This window comes from Marmota marmota, unplaced genomic scaffold, assembly GCF_001458135.2.
Source record: "Marmota marmota marmota unplaced genomic scaffold, marMar, whole genome shotgun sequence".
NCBI classification, from domain to species: Eukaryota; Metazoa; Chordata; class Mammalia; order Rodentia; family Sciuridae; genus Marmota; species Marmota marmota.
This window is the reverse complement of record NW_026000185.1, coordinates 8,154,322-8,174,337: the sequence shown is the minus strand read 5'-3', so window position 1 is coordinate 8,174,337 and position 20,016 is coordinate 8,154,322. Positions and strand designations below refer to the sequence as shown.

Sequence of the window (20,016 nt, the reverse complement as noted above, 5' to 3'; positions counted from 1 at the left end):
CCCAGTTGGTTCCCTGGACGCTGCTGGCCCTCAAGGAACTCAACCCACTACAAGGAGCTGCTCTTGCCCCAGCATGGTGACACAAGGACCCACGAAGCATGTGCCACCTGGGCTCCTGCTGGCCAGTGGTGGGAGGGGATGCTGCTCTGGCCAGGGGCAGTTCCCTGAGAGCCAAACACACTGCCCCTCACACCACAGCGTCCTCCAGAGCTCGTCTCATGGGAGACGAGGCACCAAGGCCCACAGCAGCCTGCGGGCAGAGGTGGGAGGGGCCTGGACCCCCACGCACACCAACGCACAGAGGGAGACCCACTGTGCCCACGGCCGCGCAGCTCTCTGTGGACACGTCTGCAGGAGACCTGTCCAGAGGTGGTGTGGGTGCCAGGAGGTTGAAGGGGTCATGCACCTTGCCGGGGAGCCTGGGAGGGCAGAGGGTGGGCTGGGCACCCACCTGATGTCAGGGGACCAGCTCCAGGAATCCCAGTCCTGGTGCAGACAGTGCATGTGAAAGGAAACTTCTAGAACTTAAGGAAAAACTTTAGGGCTAAACCTGACAACATGGGGAATGCCATGTCCAGTGTGCCTGTCCCTCTCTACCCCCCAGGTCCCCCCTTGGGAGGAGCTGTGTAGGGCACCAGTGCAGGGGACAGGGGGCCACTCACCTGGAACAGGATCTGAAGCACGCCATGGAGGATGCACATCCGTCGCCCGAGGAACAGGAAGAAGGGTACCAGGAGCTCTAGGAAGTGGTTGCTGAGGGCCTCAAAGCGGTGCACCCACCAGGGCGTCCTGTGCAGGAAGTAGGCCAGGGGGCTGGGCACTGGCTGGGTCTGCAGGGACAAGGAGGCCTGTGAGCCACTGAGCTGCGAGTGGATCCAGGTGGTGGGGCTCTAGGATGGCACGCCCCCAGCCCTGCACACAGAGCTGACCTGGCCAGCCTGAGAGGCAGAGCACACTCCTTCTCTGCTTTAAAACTGTCACTATCTAAATACAAAAAATGCACTTCTTAGTTGCAAGAGCTCCTTTGAACCAGTATGCCCAAATGAAGGACACACGGGGGCCTGGGGAGGCTCACTGCCTGCCACAGGCAGATGGCAGGTGGCCTCTGGGGGGCTGCACAAGGAGCAGCTGGAGTGCAGAGCGTGGGGCCCCTCGACACACATCAGGTGACTCTGAGCAAGCAGGAGACAATGGGTGCCATCCACACAGAGAAGGAACAAAACTGACCGGAAGAGCATGCCCATGTCTTCTTGGGTGCCATTCCCCTGGGTGTGGCCTTGGCCACAGAACATTAAAACAGTGACACCCATCAGGCCTGGCTCCTGCCACCCCAGCCTCAGTGTGAGGAGCCCCTGCCAGTTTGGGCCACAGTGCCTCCATGGCTGTCCCCACTTCCTGGGCTCTGTGTTTGCCCTCCCAGTGGGCAGCACCTGCTACTTGCCCAACCTGAGTTGAAGTCCACAGCTGGCTAGATGGGAGAAGAGCGGACTCTTCCCCTAACCATGCCATGGGGAGAGATGGGTGCCCTCCAGCCCTCTGCAGGTGCACCCAGAGGGTGGGCGCCCATCTCCAAGATGCTTCCCACAGAAATAAGCAACCTGGTCTGTGCAGTGTGACCCACGGCCCTACACTGGGGACAGAACCCTTGGCTGTGGGTTCCTGCACCAGCACTGGGCGTCCCAACCAGGGCTCCACCTGGACCCACGTGCTCACTCTGCAGCTGTGGTAGAGACCAGGGATTATGGCGTCTGACCCCACCACACGGGAGAAGGGGATTTGAGGGGTTGTGTCCCAAGTGGACAGAACCTTTAAGGAGTGACATGAGGGTGGAATGGGATGCACCTGCCTGAGCATGGGGACAGTGACACAGACTCTGGATTCCACAGATCACTGGAAATCCCAGCGAGATGGGGTAGGGAGGACAAGTGAGTGGGGCAGAACAGCTACTCTACAGGGGGCCGGGGCAGGGGCTCTGGACTGGGGAAGGCCAGGCCCCTGCAGGTTCAGAGGGGAATGGAGATGGAATAAAACACCAGGTACAGGTTGACCACGGCCAGTGGCCCTGGCCTGGCTGCGTCTGGGAGGGAGATGTCGCCAGTGTTGGCCATGACGGTCCTGGCAAGGAGGTCTGTTTTCCAGGATGCACCCCTCCCAGCCTGGCTGGCTCCACGGAGCATGGCCTCTGGTCCTCCGGACAGAGGGCCTGCTCAATGCCCCAACTGCTGACCCCTCGTGGGGCAGAAGCCTCACTGTCTGCACTGAAGCTTGGTTGTGAGCTGTGGAGGAGCCGGCAGCCTTGAAGTGGCACCCAGGCAGGCGGTGGGAGCCGGCGCCGGGAGCCAGAGCCGCCCACTTGCGACTGGGTGAGGCGCGGCGCCATCCCCAGGTGCAAGACGTGCACAGCACAGCCCAGGCTTCAGGTCCTGCATTGCAGATCTGCCCTCAAGGAGACAATCTTAAGGAGAAAACCATGAGCCCAGGGAGCTGGAGGGCCCATCCCCGCAGGGAAAGAACAGATGGTTGGTCCCCATTTTCCTACTTCAGCCACCACGGAGTGCGCTTGGGGATTTAGTGTGATGGCGACGCCATGCCTCATCTCAGGCGCACACACTGACGTGGTGAGTACTGCTTGCCGGGCACCACCACCAATCCCGGGAAGCCGGTCCTCATGCCAGCCCAGGGCGTGGTATGAGGCCTTTGCAGGAAGTCGGCGTCTGCGTGTTGAAGGCAGGGCTATGCCCGAAGCCCAAGCTCTCGCCTGCTTTGGGGTGACTGACTCTTCCCTGGCACCGTGGTGCCGACGTGTTGTGGGCATGTGGAGGTGTCCACTGAGCTCCGACGGGTGGAGGTGGCTCATGCTGACCAAAAAGTGAGACCTTGGGACAAACTGCAGGGGTGGCTGTGTTCCAGGAGCAGATCAGGGGCACCACTTGAGGCCCAACATGGTGATACTACTGGGATCAGAACCCGGCCCTGGAGGGGTGGACAGCCAGGAAGGCCGCTCTGGGGGTGCCTCCACAGTGCTCGCCTGAGCGGGAGCTGCCCGGCCACTGCGCGCCTCCCAAGGCAGTAGAGACGCAGGGAAGGAGAACGGAGCCATGCAGATGGGGCCTGGATGCAGAAACGCCAGGGAAGCGCAGGCGCCTTGATGCGAGCTGCTCTCGGTGCTGCTTCCTACACGGCAGCCACCAAGCCCCACCAGCTCGAGGGACCCACTAAGGGGAGCAAGCGTCTGTCCCCTCCACTAGAGCTCCGGCTGCCTGCAGGACTCACCTCTATGGAAAACCGCAGGGCGAGGGGCACTCTGGGACTTCCCAGCACAAGGCCCACCAGGAGGTCTGGAGGCGGCCAGTCAGCATGAGGCGGGGCAGACAGGGCATGGGGCCCCACTGAGCCACCACCTCCCAAAGAGCAGTCCCACTTGACACAGCATGGAGCCGAGCCTCCTGGCCAGGTCCAGCAAACCCCGGAGTCCCCAGGATCATAGGCTGCAGCCCCTGCCCTCAAGATTGCAGTGCACGGTGCAGCAGACACTGGCAGTGAGACGTGGAGGCAGGACCTTGGCCCGCACCCCACGACCTGACCCTATGGGAAGACAGACTGCAAGCAGCCAACGTGCTGGCAGGTGTAAAAGCCGCTCACCAGCCCCTGGTTTCTGCAGGGTGGAGGAGGGGTGTGCACCTGCGTCTCCATGCTGTACACAGAGCCACTTGGAGCAGTCACCAGTCTAAGCGCAGCCTCCCTGCAGCTCTCCTCACGACTCTACAGTCCGTTTTCCATGTCAAGAGACAGACGAGCTTCAGGGACTATGGTCACAAGTCTGAACTCGCCACACGTGAAGTTGCAATCGTGTGACACCCAACACCAATGGCAAGTGTGTAGTGCTGCACGTCTGAGGCCATGCAGGTGTCAGGTCACGCAGAGGGCCCACTGCACGTGGCAGATGTAGTCCCCAGGACAGCCGTGGAGAGAGCACCATGGGAAACACAAGAGGGAACCTCCACCGTGAAACACGGATGCGACAGGGTCCTCGGCAAAGAGGCCCAACAGGAGGGGAGTGGAGGGTCTGAAGATGCTGTGGCACAGTCAGAGAACAGAACCAAACACTCCCCAAAATGCTTAGAAAGGAAAAAGCACCCACGTCCCGTGCAACAGCCTTGGCAGCCCCGTTCACGCGTGGCCGATTCCTGGGGAGAGCAGACGCCACAGGCTGTAGCCACAGATCCAAGGTGCTCCCCAAGCACAACACCCTGTGGTCCAGGAGGCTACAGCCAGCAGGACTGCATGTTACAGAGTGCTGACCGGGACACCCAGAAGCACACCCTGAGCTCAGCACCAGCCTGCACCCAGCTAGTACAGGCAGCAAGTCCGCGTGGGAGGGCAGAGCACGTGGGGCCGCACCCTGCAAAGGATGAGCCCCAGAAGTGGTGGGCGCAGGTGAGATGGAGGCTCTGTCCCCTCTACAACTAGACACTGTGAAAGGGTGGGCCATGGGTGTGGAGACCTGGACTGACAAGAGGTGGAAGCCAAGGTCCTACCAGAGGGAAAGGAGCTCTGAGACGCAGTCCGTGCTCAGAGCCCACCCCAGCCTCTTGGTCCTGACCCTGGCCAGTTAGGCCTGCTTGACATCCAGGGCCAGCTGAGCTGCCCAGCTGACCCCTTCCCCAGTCTTAGTCAGGACAAGCACCCTCTGCCAGCCCTCAGGGCATGCTTCTGTGCCAAGTCTAGTCCCTAGCCAGGGCTGGGCCCATGACACGCCCTCTGCAGACAGCACAGGTCAGAACCCAGCCTGCACCCCAGGCCAACAGCCACACAGAGGGCACAAGCACTGGCCCCCAGTAGTCCTCACCCAGGGGACTGACCCATGGCTGTCCTTCTGGAGCCCCTGGGCCAGCCAGCATCACAGGGCCTAGCCTGGGCCAGGAGAGCTGGTGGCTGGCATGGCAGGACCCCAGAGCAGCATGGCTGACCCGCGCGAGGAAGGGGCTCCCTTCACCCCGGGCCTCTGGCAGGTTCAAAGCAGCCCTGACAGATTTTCAGTCTTTTCTCCCAACCCTCCTGCACTAAGTGCAGCAGTGACCACAGGGCTTCCATGGACGTGACCCTGTCCCACAGAAAGCCTGCCCCCACGCATGCATCCTGGCCAATTGGGTCCTGGGGAGGGGCGGGGATCCTCGCTGTTTCAGAGATGAGTCCCACATGTACAGTGGAGTGCACAACCAGGTAAGTGGACAAGAGCCCTGGCTGCAGAATGCAGGTGTTCTCTGGAGTGCATGTCCTGGGTGCAGGAGCACGCCCTGGGCTCTCTGGCAGGGCCTGGCTGGTGTACCTGCTTCTACTGCAGTGGCATCCCGACAGTTCCCAGGTTTGCCAACCCTGACCTGCAGACGCCCCATGTCCACAGCACCTGCTGCCACTGGCCCATGCTTGAGTGTAGGAAAGCCTTGCTGAGAGGCTGCCATGCTGGTTCTGGACCCTGAGGGACAGGCCAGCCTGGGCTTCACTGCTCAGATTGAGGTCTCTGGGCCTTGTCCTCAGGGCAGGGGTGCCCACTGAGGCCATTCAGCAGGCAGCCTGCTCCCCATCATGGGCGAGGCCGAGATATTTCTTCTCTGGCATCCCACCCTGGGATAGAGGTGCTCGCGGGACCCTTGATAAGGCAGGTCAGGTCTTCTGGAGGACCTGACCGGGCTCGAAGCCTTAAAAAATAAACTCAAGGCATGCTGATCAAACCCAGCACAAATGCTGATGTCCATGTGCCCAGCCAGCAGACACTAGGACCCTGGGATTGACGCACAGCATACCGGAGCAGCAGCACCCTGTACTCAGGAGGCCAGGCTTGAGCTTGACAGAAAGCTCCAGCAGTGAGCCTCAGAGCTGTGGCAGTAGGGCAGAGGCATGGAGGACAGCCCTGCAGGACAGGATACACTGCGGTCTCCTGTGGCACCCTGATTAGCCCCGTGCCCACCCACACACGAGCACCAGACCTGGCAGGATGGGACGGCTGGGTGAGTCGGAGCCCTGGGCCGAGGCCTGGTACAGCCTCCAGGGACCCGAACAGAGCAGCAGTCACCTGCTTGGGTGATAGAGGTGCACCCAGGGAAGGGCACAGCTGGGGGAGCTGCCACCCCAGAGGGTGAGGAAAGCCAGACAGCTGGACCTGCAGCCAGGGGTAGGTCAAACACCTGTCTACCAGCTGGCAGGCACATGACACTCTGCACACTGCCTCGTGATCCACCCTAGAGATCTGGGAGCAGGGATGTCCTCAGTGAATGGGGACTGGCACCCCTCGAGGACAGGCCCAGCTGCTCACCTCGTAGTGGAAGTCCAGGCAAGTGAGATCTCGCCAGCACTGGTCACCACGAATCTTGATCAGGCCCTGCAGAGGCAAGACAGCAAGCAGCGTCAGTCCCCAAGGACACACCTCCTCCAGCCATACCCTACCAGTCTGTAGTCACCACTCAGTTACTACCTGTCAGGGGATTAATTCACTGATTGGGTTAAGGCTCTCATAAGCCAGTCATTTCCCCTCTAAACCTTCTTGCATCGTCTCATACATGAGCTTTTGGGAGACACCTAATATCCAAACCATAACACCACCCAAGCAACACCCACTCACCCATCATCCATTATCCCCACATCCACCATCCATTCATCCATACATCCATCGATCATCCATTCATCCACACATCCATCCACTCATCATCCATGCACCCATCAATCCATCAATCATCCACTCCTCATCCATTACTCCTCCATCATCTAACACTAACTCATTCACCCATCCCTCATCTACCATTCCAACATCCACTACTCATAATCATCCCATCATTCATCTGTAAATGAGGAATCCACCATTGATCCACCATCCATCTATTCATCCACCCATTATGCATGCATCTGTCATCCATGATCATGTAACTACCATCCATCATCTATCAAATACCATCTACCCATTCATCATCCATCCATCCATCATCCACACATCCATTATTTATCCATCAGACATCATTCACCCACCATCTAATCACCCATCTAACACCTACTCACCCACTTATCCATAATCTATCTACTATCACCCATGCATCCATGATCCATTATCTAGCCACCAGCAATCCAATATCCACTCATCCACTCACCATTTGTCCATCATTTTCCCACCATCCACCCACCCATCATCTACCATCTACCTACCCATTTTCCATCCATCATTTATCCACCACTCATCACTCATCCATCCACCCTTCATTCACGCATCCATCAATACATCAACCATCATTCATGCATCCATCCCTTGCACATCCATCCACATAGCCAGCATCTTCTCATCAACTTGTCCATCATCCATACACCAAATGTCCATGCTTCATAATACATCACTCACCTATCCATTGTCTATCCACCTTCCATTCACCCATTCAGCACCCACTCACCCATCATCCATATATCCATTGTTCATCTATCATTCATCCACCAATAATCTATCCACCACCCATCCAACATCCACTCAACCACCTATCCATCATCTACCCACCCTTTGTGCATGCATTCATATCCAGCCACCATCTATATAAACCATGCATCCATCATCCATCAACATTCAATACCCACTTATCCACCCATCCATCATCTATCTACCTATTGTCGGTGAATCTATCATCTATCCACCATCCGTTCACCTATTGAAACATCCACTCATAATCCAAGTATCATCTATCCCTCATCTGTCAATCCCATCATCCAACACCTACTCATCCACCTATCCTTCAACCATCTACCCTTCTGCCATCACCCACTCATCCAGTATCCATTTACCCATCATTCATTCCTGATCCATACACTCATTCTTTCATCTATAGGTCATTCATCTGTCTATCTACCCATCACCCCCCCACCCATTGTCCATCTACTCATCCATCATTCCACGTATTTGCCCATCCATTACTCACTCACTCATCTATCTGTCATCTATTACACATCCATCTTCCCATCATCCATTAACTCATCCATCATCATTCCATCCAATCATCATCCATCCACAATCCATCCATCATTCATTCAGAGTTCTTGTGAGGTCTAGCTGGGCACAAAGATGATCATATCCCAGCAGAGGTGGAATGGGCAGGCACATCAAAGGTGCAGAGAAGAAAGGCCTGGAGCAGGTGCCTCTGCCTGCTATGACAAAGTGCGGGTGGCTTATCAACAGAGATTTATTTCTCAGAATCTGGAGGCTGAAAGTCAACTAGCATGGTTTGTTCTGATAAGGGCTCACTTGCAGATGGTCAATAACCTCTTGTTATGCCCCATGTGGAGGAAAGAAGATGAAGGGTCTCTGTGGTGATCCTTTTGTTAGGACACTAATCCCCTTCATGAGGGCTCCCCTTGCAGAGGTGTTGGAAGGTATTAGCATTACCACACACAAGGGGTCAGAACTGGACACACGAATTTGGGGACATACTAACATTCAGTTCACACAGGAGGCGAGCCTGCAAGTGGATGGATTGACAGGGATGGCCTGAGGAGAGGGGCAGCCCTGAGAGCTGGGGGCTGCCATGCAAGGAAAGACAGAGTGCAGTACAGCTGACCAGGCAGTGGGCAGGAGGTTTGGTAAGGGCTAGTGTGTCTGTAGCAGAGAGGATAGGGAAAGGCCAAGATGGGAAGGCAGGAGGTGCCCAGGGAACCCAGACCTGGTGTGCAGGCAGGGAGACGAGAGAGACAACCAGATTGTCACTGAAGGCACAGGGGGCTAGCTAACCATAAGGAAGGGCAGTCAGACCTCGGGGAAGGGGCTGGGACCACCATCTAAGGCCTTCAGCTGACAAGCTTGCTTACCAAACCAGCCAATGGCACACTGTAATGACCCCTGCAGAACATTATCCCAGCTACATGAGTCAGCATTTGGGGGGTGGGTCCCAGTCAACACAACCAATTCTCACATGGGAAGAACATGGGGACAGCAGGGGTAGTGCACAGTCAGTGGTTCCCTAGCTACTCTGGTTGGCAAAGACCACAGCTTCTGCAGTCATCCAGGCAGGGAGACTGGCCAGGAGCAGGGCCATGCGCAGGCGGGTTGCATGGAACGTGGAGTGCAGAGGACGGCTGAGTGGGAGTGCCAGGAAGGGCTGTGGCCACGTGGAGCTGTGGTCTGGCCCCTGGAGGAGTGTGTGGGTATCCCCAACACCTAGGGGACAGAGACAAGCGATCGCAGGGAGCTGGGCAGGACAGACCCCCTGGCACCTGTAGGACCTCTCAGCTGTGAAGCTGGAGGAGCCACCTCCTGGGTCAGCACCGAGAGTCTCCAAGGTCTTAGAGACCCTGGCCGGCTCTCGACACTGCAGGGGAGCCACGTGCAGTGTGGAAGTCTGCCTGCCGTGTCCTGGGGCACTGCCATGCACATAGGAGGAGTTGCCTGGTCAAGCGGAGTCTTTGGAAACTGGTGTGCTTGGACCACAAAGCACCGGGGATGCGGATGGTGTCCAGAAGGAACTCCTGCCTGGCATGCCCAGGGTCACGTTCACGGGGCACCTCTGCCTTGTCAGGTGTGTCTGGCTGACCAGGACTTGGGCCAGCCTGCTGTAGGAGGCCCTACCTGCACCCACGGGGGTGGCTCCACTGGCTTCTGGTGAACGTGTCCACCAGCAGGGAAGCACAGCCACTACCTTTGACACCATGAGCCTGGGGAGCCCCCCCATCCCTTCAGAACCTAGGAGCAGGACTCTTTGGAGATTCAAACCAGGAAAAGGAGAAAAAAACAAAATAATTAAAATGTCATTCAAATGCTAAGCAGATATGAGACACTTAAAAATCTGAACCCTTCCTGCTGGAGCAGAGGATAATGGTGCTCCTCCCATCCCCTCCTCCTGCACTGCAGACACCAGGGCCCCAGGGGTCTTCCTTCCAGAGTGAGTGTCAAAGGCACAAAGCCCGCTTTGAGCCCCAGGCAGCCCACAGCAGGGCCAACCCAAAGGGAGCCAAGCGACCCACAGTTGTCCTTCCACCCTCCTGCTCTTGGCTTGGGAAGTGTGCCGGGCTGACAGAAGATGCTGTGGCCTCACTGTGAGCAGGGAGGGCATCCAGGCACTCCTCTCAGAGGTCCATGTGTCCCAGACCTGCTTCAAATCTCCCGCTGCACGTGGGATGCCCCAGCCTCATGTACGGGAAGGAAAGCTGTGACTCAAATGTGGCTCTGGACACCTCGTTCCTCTGGCTCAGCCCTCGCCAGGGTGATGGCCCCTCTGCCCAGGGGGCTTTGCTTCCCTGTAACCCTGCAAGCAGGTGTGGGGGCTGACACGGACACTGCCTCTAGCAGAATGGGGCAGGCACCCCAGCTCAGGCTACCGGGACCTCTGCCTTCTGCCAACTGCCTGGTGTCCTGTGTCCCACAGCCTGTCCCATGCTTCTGTGGATGAGGGCACTGCTGCTAAGCAGAAGTGACCCATGGGTGCGCTGGCTCAGACAGACTCCCCAGGTCCAGCTGAATAGGGCAAATCCCAGGCCCCGAGAGCTCCCTGGCACCAAAGCACTGGCACAGGATGGCACCGCTGGCACTCTGATTGCAGTGGACCAGGCCACCCACAGGCCACAGGTGAGCACAAAGTCTTCCGTGGGAAATCAGTACAGTGCCTCCATCTAAGATAGCTGCTCCTGCACTCTGTGTTCTAAGGGACCTGAGGCCTGGACGTGCGTTCTCATGAGCATCAGGGCGAGTCTACTGCCCGGCCAGGCTGCACCATACCAGCCCCTTGAAGGCCGCTTGGCTTTGCCAGAGCCAGAGGCACCACAGATGGAGCCAAGACCTGCCCCTGGTGAAAGTTCAGGGACAGAGTGAGGGCCACGCATGTCCTGGATGCCCCGGGCCTTGAGCCGTACGCTGGGCTGCACCAAGGCCTCCACACGATCCCCAGCCATCGTCAGCCTGCTGGCCTGACCGGCGGGAAACAAGAAGGACTCTCACCACAGTGAGGATCTGCAAGACCATGCAGAGCTTCTCCTGCCTTGGACATGGCTTCTCTCCTGGAAGCTGCGCATCTCAGCAGGCCACTGCCAGGGAATTCACCTACTTCACATGTTGATTTCAACTTCACAACAGAGGTTTCACATTCACTGTCCTTCTCTCCCTTTTGGGAAACAAGGTGTGAGTGACAGAGGCCTACACCTGTGCCCCTAAGCGGCATGCTCATGTGCAAGGGCAGCATGAGGCCAGCCAGAGAACCCCTCGGGTGGGAGCGTGCACTAAGAGAAATCCCTAAGACTGTTCTGAATGGGTTTTCTGCACCACCCCTAAATCCTGGAGACCCTCTAGGAATCACCTGACACCCATACACGGGAGCCTTTGATGAGGGGCTGTGAGGAGCGGCCAGTCAGCTCCGAAAGCTTGGGCATGTAGGGGCTCGAGGCTGAGGGTTAGCAGTCCTGCTGCCATGGGCTGGGCGCGGACCAACAGCCAGAGGTCAGAGGCACAAAGAGGCTGAGGGGAGGGAGGCCTGCAGCTGGGTCCCGAGTCGGGGTCCGCTTGTTCCATGCTCTCTGTGCAGAATGACAGTGAAGAAGAAAGAGCTTTTCTTTAGTTCTGCTCAAACTGATGCCATGAGACAAATCAGGATAACGGCTCTCATCTCAGAGTTAGGACAGCCAGGCAAGGAGTGCCGAGCACATGGCTGCTGCAGTGGCGTTCACGGGGTCATGCTGCACTCTGACACCTGTTCCTTATACGCATGCAGTCCTCCCAGAGGTGCCCTGGCTCAGCGAGGCCGGCAGCCATAGCCTCTTTCCATCTCAGTTTCATAGCCAACTCCTTGCTCTTCTCTGCTAATGGTGTCTCCACCCTGTTCACTAACCTTTCTTGCCTACGACCCCCAACACGTCCCCCAGGCCCCAACATCCCCCAGAGTGCTTGGGGGCGGAACACTCTAACATGGAAACAGCTTTTAAAATAATTCTGGTTCGTCCTGTTCAGAACAGCTGCGGGGCCCACAGCAACAGGCTCCATCTCAGCAGCAAACTTCCTGGACTGCAGGCCAGGGGCTCGGGTTGGGCAGTGTGGACCCTGCAGCCACAAGCAGTCCTGTTCTGAGGCAGAGGTGGACGGAATCTGTGTCCTTGTACAGGAAAGGCCCTGCGAGCCATGCCAGCAAGCTTCCTTTGTGCTGTTGCACCCAGCTCCCAGTTTCAGCCCCCGGGAATGCAGGTCTGGATGCAGAGGCACACCTGACTCCCAAACCCGTACCCCAGTCCCCCATCTTCCTGGGGGAGGGCTGAGTGCTCCTGGGTATCCTAGGACTGCCATGGACTGCACAGGCATGGCCACTGCCCACCCCATGCCCTACCCACTCCTCCCAGGAACAGCTCTGTGCTGAGAGAGCTCCTGAAACAGTGGCCTGAGCTTCTTTTATTCTTCCAGAGACACAGATACCCAATTACTACGGCACAGTGTCAGAGACATTCTTCCTTCCTGTGGATCCAACTTGCCTTAGGGTTGAATATCCGTGAGTGGGGGAGGTATGGGTCTGTTTCTGGACTGTTACACTGATATGTTTCTAGCTTAGAGGAAGACTGTACTTCAGCTTTAAAATAAGCTATAAAATCACATAGTATAACCCTCCAACTCTGTCCATTTTCAAGATCCCGATTGCATAAAATTTCTATAATCAGTTTTTCAATTTCTCAAAAAGAAAAAGCAGCTCATAAGGGTCTGGTAGGTATTTCTTACCTCTACAGATAAAGTTGGGTGAGACAGACATCTTCACAGTGCTGAGTCTCGTGCTCTGTGGACACAGTACCTCAGGGCTTTTGAAATGCACATCTGCAAAGCTCCACAGTTTTTAATGCACACATCTCAAACCTTCTTAGTCAGATTTATTATGAGGTACCTGAGGGATTTTTGATGCAAGTATAGATAGCATGTTCACAATTTTACTCTCTAAAGTTTGACAGTATAGGAGATGCCATCTGTCACAATGACCTGCAGCCTGTGACCTCCCTAACTCCCAGCTCCATCTCAGCAGTGGCTTCACAGACACGCTGGGTTCTCCATACACGCTCAGGTCTGTGACTGACCACTTCACTCTCTTCCAGTGCTGTGCCTCGCGCTTCTCATTTCATTGTAGAGAAACCTGACATGATGTGGCAGCGTGGTCATGGGCATAGGTGCTTCCTGTTTCCAGGTTCACGTGACAGCGTTCATTAGGGGGTCTTTCAGATGCCCTTTATCATGCCTCACACTACTCTGCCGAGTCTTCATCATGAATGGGTGTCAGGGTCATCATCTTTCGCTGATCTGATAAAATGGTTCTTCATTGTTACTACAGCGAATGACATGAATTGATTTTTTAAAAAAATACTTATTTTTTAGAAGTAGTTGGACACAATACCTTTATTTTATTTATTTTATGTGGTGCTCAGGATCAAACCCAGGGCCTCACACATGCTAGATGCGTGCTCTACCACTAAGCCGCAACCCCGTCCCCTGACATGAATTGATTTTTAAAAGTATTTGTTCACAGTGCTGGGATTGTAGCTCAGTGGTAGAGTGCTTACCTAGCATGTATGAGGCACTGGGTTAAATCCTCAGCACCACATAAAAAAATAAATGAATAAAAAATAAATTTATTAAAACATTTAAAAATGTATTTGTTAATATATTTATTTTAAAATTTTTGTGGTGCTGGGGATAGAACCCAGAGCCTCACGTACGCTTGGCCAGTGCTCTACCAGCCGTAAGTGATGTTCAAGTGCTAACGCACACCTTCTATCATCAGACCTGAGGGGCCTCTGCTGACCAGCGCGTGGGCTCTGACCTCCTTTGGTAACGTCCTCATCGGGGTTCCTATCACTGTTACGCCGGCCACATGAAACCACTCAGGAAGTGTCCCTTCTCCACCACCTGCTAGGGTCTGCGTGGGACTGCTGTTCCTTCCTCCATCCGTGTTTGACAGAGTTCCCCAGAGAAGCCATTGGGGCTGAGGCTTTCTTTTTGGAATGGTTTTTCATTTCAAATTCAATTTCTTTAGCAGACGTGGAGCAATCCAGATTTCCTGTTTTTCTTGTATCAGTTTTGGTGGCTGTGTTTTTCAAGGAATCTGCCTATCTCATCTGTATGGTCAAATCCACTGGCCCAAAGCTTCCCTAACATCCTCAGAACTTGCGGCAGCATCTCAGATACAACTGCAGCCACCGGGGGATATTTCTCACGGTCCTCCAGGCACATGGTCCACTGTGTCCCTGGCCCCGGCCCCCACCCTGGCAACTCTGACCTGAGAGCTGCTGACCAGCTGGGCATGTTTTTCCACTTCAGATGTCGTTCTGCATCAACAAGGGCCAGACAGCCCATGCGTGAGCAGCACAGAGGGCCCCATCTATTAGGTGCTATGGCAGGCGTGGCTGCCAAGATGGGTGGGCCTCCGGTGTGTAGCAGTCAAGCCCTGCGTGTTGGCCAGGAGGAACCTGGAGCCTCCTGCCACTTTCTGTAGCCCGCATCTGGAGGGTCATCTCAACAGGGGAGGCTGACCCCACGTCTCCACTGACTCCGCAGGCCACACCGGCCTCTCCTCCTTCCAAGCTGCACCTAGCCAACACCAAAACACAGCGCCTCAGCTGTAGCAATACATGCGTCTCACGGAACCACCTGCTAAGCTCATATCTTGCTCCATAAAGATGAAGGTATCAGCCTCTTAGCTTTTAAAGTATGAAGCAATAATTAACACAATTTAACCCCAAGAGAGACGCAGCACATGCTGTCAGAACAGGAGTGGGAACGTACAAAACAAAGGCCAGTGAAGAAGCACGCAGCAGCAGCGGGGAGGGGACACGGCGCCCACAGCTGATGACTCTGTGTCTCACCTGCTCTTCTCCATAATCATGTTCTCCAGCTTCTCGTGATCCGCCTGCACCCTCTTTAGCTAAGGCTCACCCACAGCAGGTCCCACTGGGCGGAAGGAGATGTGCACCACTTCCGCACACGGCTGCTTCTAGTGGACAGATGTGTGCACACCCTCCAGGCAGGAGGCAGTGGGGGTCTGGGAGGGGGTATGGGGAGATGCAGGCTTTCAGCTTCCCAATCATCTAGGGGTCAAAGTGGAAGAAAAGCATCTCCTTGGGTACTGTCCAGGCCTGAGGATTCCTGGCAACATGGATGCTGGCTCGATTCCCAGGGCTGCAGGGACTGAGAGCACTCACCTGCCGGTTCAGGAAGGTTCACAGGTCAGAGTACTCAGGGCAGCTCTGACTGCAGAGGGCCTCGTGGAAAGCCCATGCTCTGCCCCACATGGGGTGCAGAGCAGCCCTGACAGGAAGCCTGGCCCTGGTGACAGGAGCCCAGGCACCACTGGACGAGGAACGCATGAACCCGCCACAATTACCCCTGCAGAAAGCGAGGCGGAACCAGGGGCACAAGCACCCATCTCTAAAGGGCAGAACTAAAGTGACTGAGCCCCTCAGCACTGCGCACCACCCCGAGCAGGCACGTTTGCACATCATGCACCCAGGGCCGTCCACTGGGAACACAGGCCAGGCCCTTCCCTGGGAACAGGGAGGAGGGCAGACACTGGGCCCTGCTCCACCTCTGCCCCCGCAGCATCAGGGGACTCCTTGCTGGCCCGGCCCATCCCTGCGATGCTGGGGAGTCTGTGAATGACCTGAAGACTGGAGCCAACAGGTTGCTGGAGTTGGGGAGAGGAGCGCAGGCACTGGAGACCTGGGCGGGGCCACAGCCGGGGCTGTCCCAGGCTCCTTGCTGAGGCCCTCCTCCTGTCCTGGAGGCCTGCGGCCTGCCCTGTCCCATGCAGAGCAGGTGTGAGGAGGAGGTGGGTGGCCACTGACNGTGTTGGTTTATCAATTTATGAAAAGAAATTCTTCTATCAATTTATGAAAGTCAGTGGCCACCCACCTCCTCCTCACACCTGCTCTGCATGGGACAGGGCAGGCCGCAGGCCTCCAGGACAGGAGGAGGGCCTCAGCAAGGAGCCTGGGACAGCCCCGGCTGTGGCCCCGCCCAGGTCTCCAGTGCCTGCGCTCCTCTCCCCAACTCCAGCAACCTGTTGGCTCCAGTCTTCAGGTCATTCACAGACTCCCCAGCATCGCAGGGATGGGCCGGGCCAGCAAGGAGTCCCCTGATGCTGCGGGGGCAGAGGTGGAGCAGGGCCCAGTGTCTGCCCTCCTCCCTGTTCCCAGGGAAGGGCCTGGCCTGTGTTCCCAGTGGACGGCCCTGGGTGCATGATGTGCAAACGTGCCTGCTCGGGTGGTGCACAGTGCTGATTGTCTTTGGGATTTCATGAAATTTGCAGATCAACTTGGGAACAATTCATGACTCAGGATCGTGAGCAGAATCTATCTCCTTATCTACTTAAGTCCCCTTTAGTTCCTCTCGGCAACATTTGGTGGCATTCAGGATGTAAGCAGCACTTCTTTTATTAAACGTTCCTATATTGTAGTTTTGGATATTGTTATAAAAGTTACATTTAAGAATTCAGTTCCCTGTCAGTTTTTGCCAGCGTGCAGGACACAGTGATTTGTGCAGTGGTCCGGGACCCTGTGAAGTGGGTGGGTCCCTACACTGGTCCTCAGCACCATCTGCACACCAGCCTCTCTGAGAATACAGGCCACTTTACTTCCTCTGTTCCAGTCTTTGGGAGCTTTACTTCTTTTTCCTGCTTTATTTACAAGCTAAGATCTTCAATCCCTGCTGGTAGCCGTCAGGAGCAGACACCCAGCCTGGTTCCCAGTTTATGGAGTTGCCCAGCCTCACCACTAAACATGGCACCAGCAGTAGGCTATTTGTGCGGTTAATCTCTTATCAGGTTGAGGAAGTTGCTTTCTATTTCTAGCTTGCCAAGAATTTGTTTTTGTTAATCGTAAATGTTTAATTGTGTCCAATGCCTCTTCTACCTCTACTGAGATGATCGAAGTTACTTTACCCCTTGCTTCTTTAATCCGTGAATAGGGTGAATGGCATTAGCCTTGACTACTGAGCCAATCGAGTGCTCTGGGGGAAACCCACGGGCCGTGGAGCCTTATACTTTTCACATGCTGCTGTGTTCACCTGATTCCTGGAGGAACTGTCTGTCCCTCCCTCTGCTGCGTCAGAGGCTGGGGTCCTCCTCCTGAGACACTTCATAGGACACATCACTCAAGCCTCCTGGTCTGGGCGTTTTCCTAGTGGGAAGTGCTTTTTGTTCATTTGCATCATCTCAATTTACAGAAATATGTAGAATTTTTATTTCTTCTTCTAGCCATTTCATCTAGTAACCATTTCATCTAAGTTGCTTAATTTATGCACATAAAGTTGTGTATATTTTCCTTTAACAATTTACTTTTTTTTTAAACATTTTTTAAGAGAGAGAGAGAGAGAGAGAGAGAGAGAGAGAGAGAGAGAGAATTTAATTTATTTTTTAGTTTTCGGCGGACACAACATCTTTGTTTGTATGTGGTGCTGAGGATCGAACCCGGGCCGCACGCATGCCAGGCGAGCGCGCTACCGCTTGAGCCACATCCCCAGCCCAACAATTTACTTTTATTTATTTCTGTTTTTTGGTACTGGGGATGGAACCCAGGGACACTTAACACTGGGTTCCATCCCCAGCCAGGTTGCGAAGGGCCTCACTAAATTTCCGACGCTGGCCTGGAAATCGCTATCCTCCCGGGTCACGGGGTTACAGTACACTACCACACCCAGCCTTAATGAGTTATTTTTTAAAAACCTGAGATTTGCAGAAAACTTGTAAGAATACAATAATGTTCCTGTCCCTATTAATCCAATATTACTAGTTCAGCTACCAACCTTATTTAAATGTATCATTTGTTTTGTTCTTTAGCTTCATTTCCCCATCTTTGCTGAGGCAAAAGTGACAGCACTGTGCACACAGGCTTAGAACACGACGGCCTGATTCCCAGACACCATCAAGCAAGCCCATTGATTGTGGTTGTGCGTGTGCAGCCACAACTCATGAGAGCTGCCTTCCTGGTATGTCCACGTCTACGTGGGCGGGGGGGCTGTCAACTAGAGCCCCCATGCTGCTCCTCAGAGCCCAGGACCTGCCGCCTTCTGATGGGACTGTGTCCTCTGGGCGTCCTCTGCGCTCCCCGGCACCCTCTGCTCTGCCCAGCTGAGGCACTCTCCCTGAGCCTGGCTTACATCCTAGGCTCACCAGCTGCCACAAGGGCAGGACTTGCTGCTTCTCCACCACAGCTCCCTCACCCATCCAGCTGTGTGTGGACGCTAGGTGCTTCCTGTCTGGCTCCTGTGCACAGCTGTGAAGAAACGGGAAGCAGATGTCTCTCTACATGATGACAGGCTCCTACAGAGGTGCCGAACGTGAAATGCCGCACCAGGTGGGGTCTATCCTGACTCTAAGGAGTCTGCATGCTGTCTCCCACGACGGCTATGCTGACATTCCCGCCAGTGCCAGGGGTCCCTCATCTCCACATCCTCACCAGCACTTGCTGCCTCTTAACGGTACTGCTCAAAGTGATCTGCACAGGTGCACTGCACTTCCTACCAAATCCCAGTGGCACTTCTTCCCACAGGATGGGAGAGCACTGCTAAAATCTGCATGGAGACACACATGTAAACCTGAGAGACTACAGCTAAAGCATTCTTGAGAAAGCAAGCAAGCTGACTGCCTCACACTTCCTGCTTTCAGACTCCACTAGAAAGGCACATCAGTCAGAACAGGATGGTGGCATAAAAACAGACTTGAGGACTAAGACGGGAGAGCCCAGAAATAAGGCATGTCAATAGGTCCTCCACAAGGGTGCCAGGACCACATGGCAGGAAATGGACGGTCTCTTCCACAAGGGTGCTGGGAAACCCAGGTGGGAACACGGCAAAGAACGAAGCAGGACCCTTGCACTGTATGAGAAATCAGCTCCAAGGGACTAAAGACTTTAGGAGCTGAAGTCAGAAAACTCCCAGAAGAGAAGGTGCAAGACACCTTGATACTGGTCTGGGCCATGAGTCGCGAGTTCAACATCAATAGCACAGGCAACAAAAGCAGAGTTAGACAGTGGGACTGTATGAGCCCAACAGTTCTGCCCTGCTTGTGCAGGAGCCATGGAGGACAGTGGGACCACGTGAGCCCAACAGCCTGCACGGGAGCCATGGAGGGCGGTGGGACCGCGTGAGCACAACAGCCAGCACCAGAGGCGCTGGCAGTAAAGAGGTAGCCTCGGGGGTGAGAGGGTGTTTGCTGCCCTCACATGGGATAAGGACTGATATCCAGAGTGCAGAATGAACCTCCAACTCTACACCAAGAATTGAACAACCCAGCTAAAAAACAGGCAAAGGAGCAAAACAGACCTGCACGGCCAACAGGTGAGTGGAAGGTGGTCAGCGTCACCCATCCTCAGGGACTCCCCAAGCCAGAGCCCCCGTGGCCGTCAGGTGGCTGTGACAAAGACTCGTGTGACCTCGCCAGTTCCTCACGCTGCCCAGAAGACTGAACTGCTGGAATGCAGGGCTAATGGCGAGGAAAACCCTCAGGGGGGCTGCTGACCGATTCTTTCCCACAGCCCTCCAGCAGGACTCACAGGAAGGCTGACCACCCCCTCCACTTCCGGTTGCCTTCTCTGCATGCCCTCCCCTGGGCCATGGTGGAAGAGATGCCACCACAGAAACGAGGGCCACGAGGCCCAGGTGAGTCCCTGCAGACCCCACTCCACATGGTCTGCAGCATGCAGCAGGAGCAGCTGTGTCTCACAGGGAGATGGTGGCCTGTGCCTACTTCTGGGCCTGCACAGAGAACCCCAGGGGTCAGGCCCTGGACACCTGGCGCTGGGAGAAGCAGCACTTCTGTGAGCTCCTCACTCAGGCACCCTGCCTCGGGCCCTGGGGCTCCATCAGGATCAGCTTCAGGGACCCGCGAGCTGCCAGGGAATGTGAAATGCCAGAGCACAGTCCCTTAGTACTGGCTTTGAGCAGGACTTTCAGCGCCCCTGTGGCCTGGGGGCAGAGGCCTGGGGGAGCAGAGGCCTGGGGCGGGCAGAGGCCTGGGGCGGGAAGAGGCCTGTGGGGAATAGTGGGCT

The 20,016-nt window shown here is 55.6% G+C and overlaps 1 protein-coding gene across 6 annotated transcripts in view; it reads right to left on the bottom strand.

The window, feature by feature from the left end:
- Lmf1 (lipase maturation factor 1) overlaps positions 1 to 20,016 on the bottom strand; it is a 58,303-nt gene that overhangs the window by 10,942 nt on the left and 27,345 nt on the right. For 5 of the 6 annotated variants that reach the window (XR_007342639.1, XM_048789418.1, XM_048789420.1 and 2 more), the window contains 2 exons: positions 6,314 to 6,379; positions 663 to 830 (listed from right to left, as the gene is read on the bottom strand). Coding sequence is in view for 5 of the 6 variants with exons in the window: in XM_048789418.1 (XP_048645375.1) it covers positions 663 to 830; positions 6,314 to 6,379 (234 nt within the window). In the remaining variant the exon portion in view is untranslated. The remainder of the gene's footprint in view (positions 1 to 662; positions 831 to 6,313; positions 6,380 to 20,016) is intronic. The other variant, XM_048789419.1, reaches the window with a different exon arrangement.